General features: G+C 37.5%; 1 protein-coding gene across 3 annotated transcripts in view; it reads right to left on the minus strand.

The window, feature by feature from the left end:
• Window positions 1-1,534: 1,534 nt before the first annotated feature.
• NCK1 (NCK adaptor protein 1) overlaps window positions 1,535-16,213 on the minus strand; it is a 138,576-nt gene continuing 123,897 nt past the window's right edge. For all 3 annotated transcript variants that reach the window (XM_010599494.3, XM_003419978.4, XM_023538814.2), the window contains 2 exons: window positions 13,002-13,714; window positions 1,535-10,089 (listed from right to left, as the gene is read on the minus strand). In XM_010599494.3, the coding sequence (XP_010597796.1) occupies window positions 9,895-10,089; window positions 13,002-13,714 (908 nt within the window). In that variant the 3' untranslated portion in view covers window positions 1,535-9,894. The remainder of the gene's footprint in view (window positions 10,090-13,001; window positions 13,715-16,213) is intronic.

A 16,213-nucleotide genomic window follows, 5' to 3' on the forward strand; every position in this document is an offset into this window, starting at 1 on the left:
TAGCTTCTCTAGAGTACCCAGCTTAAGACACATGCCAACCCTAAACTACCCTCCATTGTTCCAAAGAGTTGGAGGATTGTCCACGTCTGAAGACAAACTGCTGGTAGAATGGACCAATTTTCTATCACAAGCACAGTCTAGAAATTGAGTTTTTCTCCTATTACACTATTTGCCATTTGTCTTAGTCATCTAGTGCTGCAATAACAGAAATACCACAAGGGGACGGCTTTAACAAAGACAAATTTATTTCTTCACAGTAAAGTAGGCTAAAAGTCCAAATTCGGGGTGTCAACTCCAGGGGAAGGCTTCCTCTCTGTGTCACCCTTCTCATCAATGTTCCCCCAGACTAGAAGCTTCTCCACACAGGGACCCCAAGTCCAAAGGATGTGCTCTGCTCCCAGCACTGCTTTCTTGGTGGTATGAGGTCCCCCTGTCTCTCTGCTTGCTTCTATCTTTTCTATCTCAAGAGATTGCCTCAAGACACAATCCAATCCTGTAGATTGAGTCCTTCCTCACTAACACAGCTGCCATCCATCCTCCCTCATTAATATCATAGAGGCAGGATTTACAACATATAGGAATATCACACAATACCAGGCATCAGAGTCCAGCCAAACTGATACACATGTTTTTTGGGGGACATAATTTAATCCATGACACCATTTAAATAATTATGGAAGGAAAGGTATTAGCAAGCAAATACAAAGAAATTTACGGAAAGAAGATAGAGGCAGTAGGTAGTGATGGGGAGGTTGATAGTTAAGAGACTTCTAAGCTCTGTGCCCTGCAGGGCCAGGACTAGAATGAGGAGTGCCGCCTAGGGTGCAAATGTGAGGAGTTAACTCTTAGGTTCATGCAAGTGTAGGGTACCCTGGTGACACTGCACAGACCACATAGTCAGCTGCTCCATTACAATACCTCTCCCTTGCCCTGTTAATCACAGAATAACTCCCTTCCCTTTGCATCAAGATTCCTAAATATCTATGTCCTGTGTTTTAGCATATCTGACATTTAGTTAAACAGTACTGTCCTAATGACCAAAAGTGTCACTTTGATTCGGAATTGACTTGACAGCAACAGGTTTGGGGTTTTTTTGGGCCTACTGTAACCTACTGTCTCAAGTTCCTATTTTTTTTTTCCTGGAAATAACACAGGGAATATAAATAGTGGAATTCCCCTTGTTCCTTAGACTCTTCTAACTCCTGCTTTCACTAGATCTGCTCTAAGTGTAATTTTAAACACTTTTCAATTGTCAGGGCTCCTACATCCCTTTCGCCTCCCATGAACATATTTTAGTTTGTCAACTTCCTCCCTAATGCTTGTCTGGCCACCAGTGCACAGCACAGGGAATTTAACCTTCCTTGACGTCAATTTTTTCCTTAGGGTGTGATCAATTAAAACCCTTTAAGTAGGCCAAACTATGCTCCTTCCAGTAGTTAGGAATTTTTTTCTATGTGACATCCCCCAACAACTCCTCTTATGATGGAGAATCAGGCTTTATTTAGAATAGTGCTTTGTAGTTAAGAGTGCCATGTTTATATTAAATAAACACTATTTTATTCATTTTTAAAATCTGAAGACCAGAAGCAATTTTCTGTAATAGTGAAGATCTTGAACATAATTTTTAAAAGGATTTTGGTTGCTACATTTTCAATCACTAAAACCAAAACCAAACCCATTGCCGTCAAATTGATTCCAACTCATGGAGACCCTATAGGACAGTGTAGAACTGCCCCATAGGGTTTCCAAGGAGCACCTGGTGGATTTGAACTGCCAACATTTTGGTTAGCAGACCTAGCTCTTAATTATACCACCAGGGTTTCCTTTCAATCACCGGTGAGTAACTAATCCTAGTCATCAGTGACTAGGAGCACACAATATGCTTAAGGGTCAAATTTACCAGAGGTCCCTTGTGATCATCCTATATAAAATAATACCCTCTTCTCCATTTGGCATTGCATCACTAGAAATGTAAGTTCTATGAGAGTTCTGTCCATTTTGTCCACTGTTACATAGCTAGAGTAGAACAGTGCCTGACACTTGGGCAATCAAATATTTGAAGTAAGTTGGTTGAAAGAATGGATGAACAAAAATCTCCAAAAGCTACTTAAATGTGCAGAGACATAATTATATATATAGCTATAACAGTTCAAGAAATATTTTTTTCATCTTGACACCAACCCATAATTTGACCTGATGAAATCAAGGTCTGTTTTCTGTAACTTCCCCTTATTTACAATCTAGAAATAACAAGTTTGTTTGGCACAACTTCCATTTAGAGAACACACGCTTATTCAGGTATCGCTATTTTTTTCCCAAGGGCTCAAAAAATATATATTTAATAACCATTCCTGCATTTACCCTAAAATAGACAACACTTAACAATCTTGTTCTGAAATCCACGTTTTGTTCTCCATAATTTCCCAATGGTTATCTGCCAAGTTTTTTCGTAGTTTAAGATGTAAACTGCCTGAGCTCAGAGATTTATTTAAAGCAGCTAAATATCTCTACCTTAGATGTCTACCTTAAAATGTCTATTTATAATGTTTTTCCTGTTTAAAGGTCATTATCATTCCATGAGGTACAAGAAAACATGGCAAGAGGAAACTGAGTACCTTGGCTTTTTCTTTGTCTTCTGTTAATTCTGCAAGATCATTTCCAGATAATGAGACCAGCCTTCCCTGAGTTTTAAAAGTACTTGAATGCACTGAAACATTTAAAAATAATTCACTCAGTCCAGCAGGGAAATTAAATGTTTGTGCTAAGCCATTGCAGGCATTGTCAATTCTGAAAAATTTGAGATAATGAAAATGCTCTGGCCTGGCAAAACATATTCTCAAAAAGACACTTTAGCTTAAAACATCTGCCTCTGTAGACATAGCCAATGATAATAAACTCTCCTCCTCCTGCTCCTCAGAACTCTACCAAGTCTAATTTAGGTTCTCCTCATTAAACAAACAAGTGTACAGCATATGGTATATACTTTCAGATCAAAAGAACACTTCATTAACAAACTAGAAAAATATATTTCAGCTCCTCAGTCACTTAGATCATGTCACAGCAAGAAACTACGCTGTGGAATATGCATAGTACACTAGTCAAGTGTTCAGATGATCAGAGTTGAGTCATGTAAACTTGCCAAACTGATAAAACCAGCTTATCAGAAGAAGGAAACTGTCATGTCGAGGACTAAGGTGAGCCTAACCCGGGCCATGATATTTTCAATAGGCTCACATGCATGTGAAAGCTGGACAATGAATAAGGAAGACTGAAGAATTGATGCCTTTGAATTATGGTGCTGGAGAAGAATACTGAATATACCATGGACTGCCAGAAGAACAAACAGGTCTGTCTTGGAAGACATACAGCCAGAGGGCTCCTTGGAAGCAAGGACACCGAGACTTCGTCTCACATACTTTAGATGGGTTATCAGCAGGGACCAGTCCCTGGAGAAGGACATCATGCTTAGTGGAGGGTCAGTGAAAAAGAGTATGACCCTCGACGAGATGGACTGACACAGTGGCTGCAACAATGGTCTCAAGCATAACCGCTGTGAGGTTGGTGCAGGACTAGGCAGTGTTTTGTTCTGTTGTACACAGGGTCGCTGAGTTGGAAGTGACTCGGCGGCACCTAACAACAAACAGCAGCAGCATCAGAAGGAATAAGCCAATATTTCCTACCTTGAAACAGAATCAAATGGTTTTCCTGAGAATCTGCAATTTGGCATTTTTGAAAGTCCAGCTGATAACTGTTCAGAACATGAGGATATCATCTGTCTTGTATCAAATATCCTTTAAGGAAAAAATGACCTCAGCTGTGAAGCAACTTAGAAGCAGTTGAAAGCTCTATATAAATGCAAAATTACACAGGACCCCCTTATCTTCTAGCAAAGTACTAAAATGGAAAAGTTAAAAATATGCTGTAATGCTACACTCCTTATTTATTGATTTGGACATGCATCTGAAGTATTTCTGAAACGGTTTCCAGATTCCAAACTGTTACAGGAAAAGTACAGAGTAACAGTGACTGTATTTGGAGATATGAATTAGAAGGATAAGGGTTGGGAGACTTTTTTACACTGCTTGAAATTTTTTTCCATATGCACTGATAAAAATAAAGGGAACATCCAGCTGATTATGGCATTGTGGGAATTTAACTCCAGTATTGTTATCTTCTCACTTTTCAAGGGAAACCAGAAGTCTGAATTTTATGCGAAGTCCTCAATTTTAAAATGTTGACTAGACAACTAATTCCAACACCTGTCAGTTTGTCATACTGTGGTCGCTGCATGTTGCCATGATGCTGGAAGCTATACCACTGGTATTTCAAATATCAGCGGGATCCCCTGATATTTGGACAGGCTTCAGTGGAGCTTTTAGACTAAAACAGACTAGGAAGGCCTGGCAATCTACTTCCAAAAATTAGCCAATGAAAGCCTTATGGATCACAACAGAACACTGACTAACTCACTTGCTTTGGACACATCATCAGGAGGGATCACTCACTAAAAGAGAACATCATCTTTGGTAAAGAACAGGGCCAACAAAAGTGTGGGAGACCCTCGGTGAGATGGATTGGCACAAGAGCTGCCAACAATGGACATGAACATGCCAGCAAATATAAGTATGACACAGGACCAGACAATGTTTGATTCTGTTTGTTGTACATAAGGTCGTCATGAGTCACAGTTGACAGCAGCTAATAGAAACAAAATTTTTAAAGCACTGTGTGGGTCAAACAATATTTCTATATATAAGGAATCTGGTTGTGCCCTGAATAAGGCACCTGGCCAAGAGATGGGGGTGAAATTCAGACTTCCCTACTCACTAAAGAGGAAGGGGGATGGGTCTGCCTGTAGGAGACCTAATTCTCACAAAGGTACTAAACAGAAAGCAGTGGCCCTGCTTCTTTGCAACCTCTGATCCAAATGATAGAATTAGAGCTTTAAAGCTGAATATAATTTATGTACCACATACCTACAACCCATTGCCTTCAGGTCAATTCCAACTCAAAGAAACCCTACAGGACAGAGTAGGATTGCCCTATAGCATTTCCAAGATGCGGCTGGTAGATTCGAACTGCCAACCTTTTGGTTAGCAGCCAAGCTTTTAAACACTATGCCACCAGGGCTCCACATACCTAACAAGGATGAACACATTCTAACCACCCAAGTTGCTCATCTGCTAGGACTTACGCTTCCAGTAATGGCAATGGATTGTACTCAGCCTTCCCATTTAGTGGAATTATCCATGAAACACTGTCTTTTAAGATTGCTAGGTGCCCATCTGCAAAAAAATAAAACGACCCATACCTCACACCATGCACAAAAACTAACTCAAAATGGATCAAACACCTAAATATAAAATCTAAAATGATAAAGATCATGGAAGAAAAAATAGGGACAACACTAGGAGCCCTAATACATGGCATAAACAGTATATAAAACATTACTAACAATGCAGAACAGAAACTAGATAACTGGGAGCTCCTAAAAATCAAACACCTATGCTCATCCAAAGACTTCACCAAAAGAGTATACAGATTACCCACAGACTGAGAAAAAGTTTTTAGCTATGACGTTTCCAATCAGCATCTGATCTCTAAAATCTACATGATACTGCAAAAACTCAGCTACAAAAAGACAAATAACCCAATTAAAACATGGGCAAAGCATATGAACAGGAACTTCACTAAAGAAGACATTCACATAGCTAACAAATACATGAGGAAATGCTCACGATCAGTAGCAGTTAGAGAAATGCAAATCAAAACTACAGTTAGATTTCATCTCACCCCAACAAGGCTGGCATTAATCCAAAAAACACCAAATAATAAATGAAGAGGTTGTGGAGAGACACTTATACACTACTGTTCGGAATGTAAAATTGTACAACCACTTTGGAAATTGATTTAGTGCTTCCTCAAAAAACTAGAAATAGAATTACTGTATGATCCAACAATCTCCTTGGAATATATCCTAGAGAATTAAGAGCCTTTACATGAACAGATAAATGCACACCCATGTTCACTGCAGCACTGTTTACAACAGCAAAAAGATGGAAGCAACCAAGGTGCCCATCAACAGATGAATGGGTAAATATGGTATATTCACACAATGGAATACTACACATCAATAAAGAGCAATGATGAATCTGTGAAACATTTCATAACATGGAGGAATCCGGAAGGCATTACACTGAGTGAAATTAGTCAGCTGCAAAAGGACAAATATTGAGTAAGACCACTATTAGAGTAACTGGAGAAATAGTTTAAAACGGAGAAAATATTCTTTGATGGTTACGAGAGTGGGGAGGGATGGAGGGAGGGGCAGGGGTTTTCACTAATTAGATAGCAGATGAGAATTATTTTAGGTGAAGGGAAAGACAACAAACAATACAGGAGAGGTCACCACAACCGGACTAAACTAAAAGCAAAGAAGTTTCCTAAATAAACAAAATGCTTCAAAGGCCAGCGTAGCAGGGGCGGGGGTTTGAGGACCACGGTTTCAGGGGACATCTAAGTCAACTGGCATAATAAAATCTATCAAGAAAACATTCTGCATCCCAATTTGGAGAGTGCCTTCTGGGGTCTTAAACGCTAACAAGGGGCCATCTAAGATGCATCAATTAGTCTCAACCCACCTAGAGTAAAGAAGAATGAAGAACACCAAAGACACAAGGTAATTATGAGCCCAAGAGACAGAAAGGACCACATGAACTAGAGACTACATCAGCCTGAGACCAGAAGAACTAGATGGTGCCTGGCTACAATCAATGACTGCCCTGACAGGGAACACAACAGACAACCCCTGAGGGAGCAGGAGAGCAGAGCAATGCAGACCCCAAATTCTCATAAAAAGACCAGACTGAGATTAGTCTGACTGAGACTAGAAGGACCTCAGTGGTCATGGCCCCTATACCTTCTGTTAGCCCAAGACAGGAACCATTCCCAAAGCCAACTCTTCAGACAGGGATTGAACTGGACTATGGGGTAGAAAATGATACTAGTGAAGAATGAGCTTCTTCGACACGTGAGATCATGCTGGCATCTCCTGTCTGGAGGGGAGATGAGAGAGCAGTGGGGGTCAGAAGCTGGCCGAGCGGACATGTAAATAGCAAGTGGAGGGAAGGACTGTGCTGTCTCATTAGGTGGAGAGCAATTAGGAACATATAGAGAGGTTTACATAAATTTCTGTATGAGAGACTGACTTGATTTGTAAACTTTCACTTCAAGCACAATTAAAAAAAAAAAGTGCTAAGTGCACGTTACTGTGTTTAGTGATATATATGTGTGAGTATATATTCAGCTGAACCCTAAGAATTTATGACCAAATTAGATACAGCAGCAATTGCTTTTTTGTTATTAAGTTTACATAAAGTTCTAAAAAGCCTTCTTCCAGATTTTGAAGTAATTTGTAGAAGTGGGTTGTATGGGGGTTGTGTATGTGTGTTATATAAATTTAAATTGTTAGCTAATCATCTCTTCCTATGTGAAAGAAAACCTAATACTGCTCTTCCCCAGGACTCTCCAGTGTCATGATAAAGAGAGCTCTGGGCTGGGAAAAAAAGGGAATTTATTCTTTTGTTCTTATTCTAATGTTACCTAGCTATGCAGGTGTTTTCTAAGATTGTTCTAGTTCTTAAGAGAACTGCCTCAAGTAAAGTCTATGCTAATAAAAGCAGCCATGGGTGTAAGGATTGATTTAAGATTGTTAAAAATTGATAAAATCTTGCAGAAGTACAAAATTAAGTAGTTCCCAGTGAGGTTTTCATCTCATAAGAGCACACAATAGATATTGTCACACATGGGCTTTCTGGGAGTTCTCTAGCTATAATCTAATTATGACACAGACATATGCATTCAGCTTCCAGTGGGTACTCTATTCCTAGCTACTTTCTCAAAATCATGCTCTATTAACATCAGGTCAGTAGGATTTGCTATAAATAACTCATGTCCATGATACAAAGCAGTAATTGCTGGTTTTTTACAAGCCAGTCATAAGTCTTCATATGGAAGGCTGGGGGGGGGGGGGTACCATGAGGAGATGGCGCAAAAGAAACATCGTTAAAAGTTTGTTAAAACTTCAATAAAAAGACGTTTACTACCTAGTCTTTTACAACCACTTTAAAACTTCCTTCTCCAATTTATATTCATGTAATTTCACAGCAAAAAAAGGTAAGCATACAGGACTTTTTATTTCCATTAAACTTATCTATTAATAATTACCTTTATAAAAAAAGTGGCACTGAGTTAAAAAGATAATGAAGTATGAACTAAAAGGCTTTAAAAGCAGATGTAATGAAGATTTGTACATCAATGTCTTCACTGTATTTGCTGACTCCTGTTGCTTAATGCAAGAAACCAAGGCTGCCACCCAGTGGCAATGTAAATCTTTAAATGATTTTAAGATTTGAAGAATAAAAAAAAAAAAAACTCATGAATTAGACAACTTCAATTTTAACATCAGTAATTCTGGGGTATTAAATGTTTTATAACATATCAAAGGACAGAAATATTACTATGTTTAGGTAACACTGGGAAAATTCTTAAGAGATCATATGACTTCCTACCATTTACTAAGTTTTATGGTTTTAGGAAGTATTTCCAAAAAAAAATTGGAAGTTACTTTGCTTAAATTTAAATCTTCAGAATTAAATTTCAAAATGAGGGAAAAAGTGAGCTGTAACCGTAAAATACGTGTTCTCTTCTGTGACCAACAAAAGTGGATTCAATACTTTACAGTGACTTCTCATTCATACACCCAAAATCCTGTTTGGTGAACAAAACATAATAGACCTGTAAAAATAAGATTTAAAAAATAATATAATTTTTGCTAATCATGAGCACATCTCATCTTTCCCTCAGGTACCGGGGTATTTAAGAAAAATACATCAATTTTAATGTCCTAGCCAAGAAATCTGACAGTTGAATGGAGGACATGAAAATAGGAAATAGTAGGCCTGATACTTAAAATGATGTTTAAAAAGTAAAACAAGTATCACTTCACCTCCTATTTTCCCCCAAACTCGGTGATGGCTTATTTCACATTGGCACAAACATAGCATGTCCTAATACAAGATGCTTTGGTAAAGTAACACTAAAAAAGAAAGAAGAAAAAAACACACTAGAGCATCCATTTACAGTTTGAAAAGCTAAATATCTGAGACTGCTTTGTTCTCCTGAATAGCCAGATGAAACAGAAGCACCAAAAAAATTCTTAAGAATTCAGTGATTTTGTTTCCAACAGTTGTCAATTAAAATTGTACAAGATGTTTTCCAACCTACATCCAATCTGTTTTTACTTTACCTTGAAAACAATGAATGGATTTTTTAAAATAATGGCATATACAACATAATGTGGTATTTACAAAGATCTGTGACAAATACAATGCCTGAAAATAATTTCTATTTTTTCATTTATTATTGCTATTCAGTCACAGAAGAGATGAACACTCTCCAAGGTTTTTATTTTAGCGTATGTCATATATTGATATAAGAATTTTATATGAAGGAAAACCATGTGGAACAACCAATTAAAAGGATGCCCTTGCAAGGAAATAAAGGAAAGGCAATAAAGTCTTCCATGTAAAGACTTCTGATTTGCATTTTTTGATTTTTTCAAAATACAAAACCTTAATATTAGAAGCAAAGAGAAAAACGGTAAAGAAGAAAACCCTAAAGCAGACTAAGTAATTGCTTTATGCAGTTGCTCTGCATACACAGTACATGTGCATGTGCTGAGTTATAATAAAAATATGTATGTATTATATAGTCGATTCTCATACAGCGTTAGAAACAGTAATATCCAATCAAGCATGACTGAACTGACATTTTCTCCGTCTTCAATTATATGACAAATTAAAGCTGTGTGGCAGTCATTTCTGGTCAGCAACATCATGATAAATGCTTGACAAGATATAATTTTTCTCCTTGTTCGCTTGTAAAAATTGGTGCTTTTTTGTAATGTTCTACAAGTTCTTCCATGGTGCTGAATTTTCGCTGCCCAATGCAGTAGACAGTCTCTTTCAGCTGGACTTTAAAATGCTTGTTTTTCCCCTGTGCTTTTAGTGAAACTGAGAAATCATTTGGCTAAAAGAGAAGAAACATCTACGGTAAGCATTTTGAAAGGTATCTATTAGCATTTTTATATTAAACTATTAATAAGAAGAGCTAAAATTTGACCACTTACTAAGTACTAGACACTGCTAAATTATTTACATAGATTATCTCTTTTACTCATCAAAACAAACACATTTTACAGGTAAGAAAACTGAGGCTCAGAGAAGATAACTTGCCCAAGATCATCCATCTAGTTAACAAGAGAGCTAGGATTCAAACCCAAGCAGTCGGACTCCAGAGTCTAACTAACATGCTCTACAAAACACTACAGCAAATCCTTTATTTTAATATTTGAAGGACAGAACTACCTGCTCCAGTTAAGATTACTGAGAAAACAAGTGAGAAAATCCAAGATCCTTTTCAATTCATAGTGAGTAGTTGCTGTCTTAAAGATAATACTCTGAATTCTCATAAAGGACACACAGATGAGAATTAATCTAAATCCTAATGAGGAATCACAAACTCAAATGCCTACCAAAAAAAAAAAAAACCCCAAACCCCATTGCCGTTGAGTGGATTCTGACTCATATCATAGTGACCCTACAGGACAGAGTAGAACTGCCCCATAGGGTTTCCAAGGAGCACCTGGTGGATTTGAACTGCCAACCTTTTGGTAAGCAGCCGAGCTCTTAACCACTGTGTCACCAGGGCTCCCAAATGCCTATGAGGGTGAGAAAAATTAAATAAGTGAGAATAGGAGTCAGGCTGGATGGACATGGGGAACATCAGTGCATAGCTACCCTAAGGGAGGTGGTCACTTCTCAGCTGTGATTGTTGCCTTATGGGAATATAAGCTCAATGTTGCAGGTTCCTATTTTACAAAGAAGTCTGAATTTTTAATAATATTCCAATATTTCAGTGTTGCCAATGAATTCAAATGTTTAAAAAAAAATGTGCAAGACAAACAAAATATGCCCATGTGAGACCCCTACACTAAAGATTATAATGCTGAAAAGAATAGTATATTTTGGCTAATATCTATGCTTAACTACTCAAAAGAAATGATACTGTATTCAAGCTACTTTCTTAGGTGTTTTTGGTTTTTTTAACCTAACATTCTTCTAAATAGTCTCTATCAACCCCAGAAGCCTCTTTCTATGCAGTTACTCTCAAAGTTTCAAACAGTGAGCTTTTTTTGGATAAACATCCCATACTTACACGGTTACTTTTTTACCACCCATTCTAAGGTCAGTCTGTTTCTAAACCCCTCTGCCCACTGCTTGCCCTGGAAAGTAAGGGCTACCTCAGGCATTTAGCAGAAAATGGATCTAATCACTTGTTCCTTCCATCAACCACTTGTTCTTCTGGGGGGTTAGGTACAGGCTCCATTTTCCTGACTTTCACATCTCAATCTCTCTCAAAGACTGTGACTGTCTGTCTCATACCCACACCACATGGAGACAGGTTTTCTTCTCTTTTTCAACCTTTTGTAAATTACACATTCACTTCTGTACACAAAACCAGTATTAATAATGATTTGGTAAGTGAAAAAGTAGTGATATTCTTTATGCAAAAAAAGGCCATACACAGTCCCCAGTCCCCAAAAGACCTCATATGGCTATACTGATATTCAATTTTTACGGTTTTATAGTTTTGTTTTACCTTTAATCTACCCATATAATTTACATTTTTTAAATTGAATTTTAGATGAAAGTTTACAGAGCAAACTAGCTCCTCATCCAACAGTTAGTACACATATTGTTTTATGACATGGGTTACCAAGCCCACAACATGTCAACACTCTCCCTGCTTGACCCTGGGTTCCCTATTACCAGCTTTCCTGTCCCCTCCTGTCTTCTAGTCCTTGCCCCTGGGTTGATGTGCCCCTTTAGTCTTGTTCTGTTTTATGGGCCTATCTAATCTTTGGCTGATGGATGAACCTCAGGAGTGACTTCGTTACTGAGCTAAAAGGGTGTCCAGGGGCCATACTCTTGGGATTTCTCCAGTCTTTGTCAGGCCAGTAAGTCTGATCTTTTTTTGTGAGTTAGAATTTTATTCTACATTTTCCAGCTCTGTCTGGGACCTTCTACTGTGATCCCTGTCAGAGCAATCCCAATAATTTACCTTTTATTGCAAATTCGTTTCAAATATATTAAGTGTTAAGATAGGTTTTTGAGGCATATAATAAAAGTGCTTTCTAGTTTCCAAACAACCAATTTATGAAGAAATTTAAAGATCACTTTTTTTTTTAGGGACTTCCTGTATTATAAAAACTGTTGTTGTTAGCTGCTGTCAAGTCAGCTTCAACTCATGGGGCATTATATATAACAGAACACTGCCCTGTCCTTCACCATCTTCATGATTGCTGGTATATTAGAAGGACTAGAGTAATTACACTCTTACACGTCGCATACAATATGCAATTTAAGGATTGTTTTTCCAGTTTAGTTTACTGTACCATTCTACTCTCAATGAAGAATCGATGTCCAATTTTCTCCATTTTTCAGTTTAATGCAACAGAAAATATTTCAGGAATGCAAAACCAACAGAGCTAGACGAGGCCATATCTAATGTAGAATGCCAGGACAAAATTTTATTCAAAATAAATACTTTTGGAAACAACATTGACTTTAGCTTACTAGCTGACTGACTTTAGAGAGGAGTCCCTACATGGCAAACAGAATGTGCTCAGCTGCTAACCAAAAGGGTGAAGGTTCAAGTCCACCCAGGGGCACCTTAGAAAAAGGGCCTGGCAATCTACTTCTGGAAAATCAGCCACTGAAAAGCCTATGGAGTGCTCTGATATGCATGGGGTTATCATGAGTCAGAATCAACTTGATGGCGACTGGTAACTTTAAGTACGCCACACTTAACCTCTCTAACCCTCTATTTTTTTTAATACTCAGAGCACTGTTTTCATTTACCTTTGTAAACCAACTTACCGAAGATTCACTATCACGAATGAGGAAATCCCCTTCGTGCCCTCTTTCATTCAATGCTATTTCTGCTTGATGCCTGGTGACTTTACCATAATACCATGGGTTGCCAGCAAACTTTCCGGTGAGTGAGGGCCTAATGTAGTCACACTGTGGAGGTGATGGTTCCAAACCTGAGGTTAATGGATTATTCTGCATAATGGTAACATAGTTTTTTGGCACCAGACCAATCATTCCATTGATCTTCCTGCATTTCCACCACTCGGGGTCATTTTCTGGTTTTTCAATAACATCCATTACATCTCCTTTTTCAAAATTAAGTTCTTCATCATTGGACGAGCTGAATGGGTAAAGAGCCTGTACCACATGCAACACTTGCCCAGTATTTAGGTTACTGACGACAGCTGCTAATTTCTCTGACAGGGAACCCACATGGTCACCCAAAGGACTATCACCTTCTTCAGTTACATAGTTTGAAGGGAACCATCCAACTTGTCCATTGTAGCTTCCTCTCCACCACCCATCACTACATTTCTCCATGACAATCACCTTCGTGCCTTTTATCAAAGATAACTCATCTTCTCTCTCAGCCATGTAGTTAAATTTCACATAAGCAGGCATGTTGAGGTCATAGAGACGTTCTCCTGGGTCAACAAAGCTGTCATCAGCAGGAGATGCAGAGTCTGGCACACTAGGTTTTCTTTTCACTTTTCCAATGCCTGTTTAAATAAAAAGGGAGAATGAGAAAAGAACATAAAACAATGATTACCAAAAAAAAAAAGCCATCATTAAAAAAGGATCTATGTGCATATTTTTTTAAGCCTTTGTACTTAACAAATTTTTATGTGGTATATTGCTTTGGAAATATGATGCAAATTCTCTTTTCATACTCAAATAAGGACTTAATTTCAGTTATTATATGACAGTTTACCTACTCATCTTTTCTCTTACTCAAGTCCCTGAAATAACTACATAATCATATAGTAACATTGTTCTAAATTAATGAATTTTCTCTTAAGTGAAATATAGATTATTTCTGCCATATTTACAATCTATGTATACAAAGGCACTCCTAACTCCATACTCCTGTCTTCATTTATTAACCTAGATTCTGCAATTAGCTATATGGAAATAAAACAATAACTTAAATTATAATTTGATGTACAATATTGTACTCATGTCTGGGTACTCTTTCCATTTGCCTTTTTAATTCTCAGATCTAGGCTTTGGAGTGCTCACACATCCCGATTTTAAAACCTACTACAAAGCTAAGCTACAGTAATCAATACAGTGTAATACCAGCATAAAGGTTAGACATACAGACCAATGGAATAGAACTGAGAGTTTCCTGAAATAAACCTATACATAGATGGTCAATTGATTTTCAACAAGGGTGCCATGACCATCATTCAATGGGGAAAGAATGGTCACTTCAACAAGTGGTGTTTGGATAATTTGATCTCTACATGCAAAAGAATGAAGTTGGACTCTTACCTCACACTGTAATACTAAAATCAACCCAAAATGGATCAAATACTAAATGTAAGAGCTAAAACCATGAATGTCTTACAAGAAAACATAGGAGTAAATCTTTTTTTTTTAAAATAATGAGTAAATCTTTATGACTTTGAGTTTGGCAATGGATTCTTACATATGACACCAAAAGCACAAGCAACAAAACAAGAAATAGATAAAACATCATCAAAATTAAAAACTTTTGTTTATCAATGGACACTATGAAAAAAGTAAAAAGACCATCTACAGAACTGGGAGAAGATCTTTGCAAATCATATACCTCGTTAGGGTCTAGTATCCAGAAATAAAGAACTCTTAGAAGTCAACAACAAAAAGACAAACAACCCAATTTAAAAAATGGGCAAAGGACTTGAACAGACATTTCTCCAAAAAAAAGATATACAAATAGCCAACAAGCACATGAAAAGAGGTTCAACATCATTAGTCATCAGGGAAACGCTAATCAATGATATACCACTTCACAATGTTAAAATGGCCATTAAAAAAAAGGAAAATAACAAGTGTTGGTGAGGATACAGAGAAATTGAGACCCTCATTTAATGTTGGTAGTAATGTAAAATGGTGCTGTCGCTATGGAAAACAGACTGGCAGTTCCTCAAAAACATACAATTACTATATTACCCAGCAATCCACTCCTAGGTATATATCCAAAAGAACTAAAAACAGGGACTCCAACAAATGTTCGCACACAAATATTCATAGTAGGACTATTCACAAAAGCCAAAGGGTGGAAACGACCTAAATGTCCACCAACAGAGGAATGCATAAACAAATTGTGACTATATACATACAGTGGAATATTATTCAGCCATAAAAAGGATAAAGTATTGATACATGCTACAACATGGATGACCCTTGAAAACTTTATGCTAAGTGAAAAAAGCCAGACATAAAAGGTCACCTAATGTATTTTTAATGTATGCTTCTATTTATATGAATATTCAGAATAGGTAAACCCATAAGGACAGCAGATTGGTGGCTGCCAGGGGCTGGAGGAAGGAGGAAATATAGAGTAACTGCTTAGTAGGCACGGGATTTCCTTTTGGGCTAATGAAAATGTTTTAGAACTAGATAATGATTACACAACATTGTTAAAGTACTAGATACCACTGAATTGTACACTTTAAAGTGGTTAATCTTATGTTACGTGAATTTTACCTCAATAAAAAGCTTTTTTTAAGTTCCACATCAAATCCTTAGAGTCATCTTACCATACCTGCTCACTGCCAACACTTTCATTCCCACTATTCCAGCTCTAGTTCAGGACTGTTATGTCATGCCGGAGTCTCCACTAACTTCCTAACTAGTCTCCTTATCAATCCAATCTCTCCTGGCTTCAAACCCTCATCACTATCAACCAGTCTAATCTTCCTATAAATACAACTTCAACCACATTTTTCCACTGCTCAAAAGCAACAGTGACTCTTCATTGCCTAAGAGATGAAGAGAAATATCTGCATAGAATCTAGGGCCCTATCTATATTGTCCTCAGCCTTCCTTTCCAGGATTATTACATGGAATATTGAAAAAAGCATAGGCCTTGGAATCGGGCCATTGTTATCACTTACTAGCTGTGTTACCTTGAGCAAGCTTTTTCACTTTTCTGAGCTTAGAAATGGAATTTACCTCATGAGAATTATGTGAATTAAAAAAAATAAAGCTCATAGTACATATCATAAATG

The sequence above is a fragment of the Loxodonta africana genome, chromosome 26 (genome assembly GCF_030014295.1).
Source record: "Loxodonta africana isolate mLoxAfr1 chromosome 26, mLoxAfr1.hap2, whole genome shotgun sequence".
NCBI lineage: Eukaryota > Metazoa > Chordata > Mammalia > Proboscidea > Elephantidae > Loxodonta > Loxodonta africana.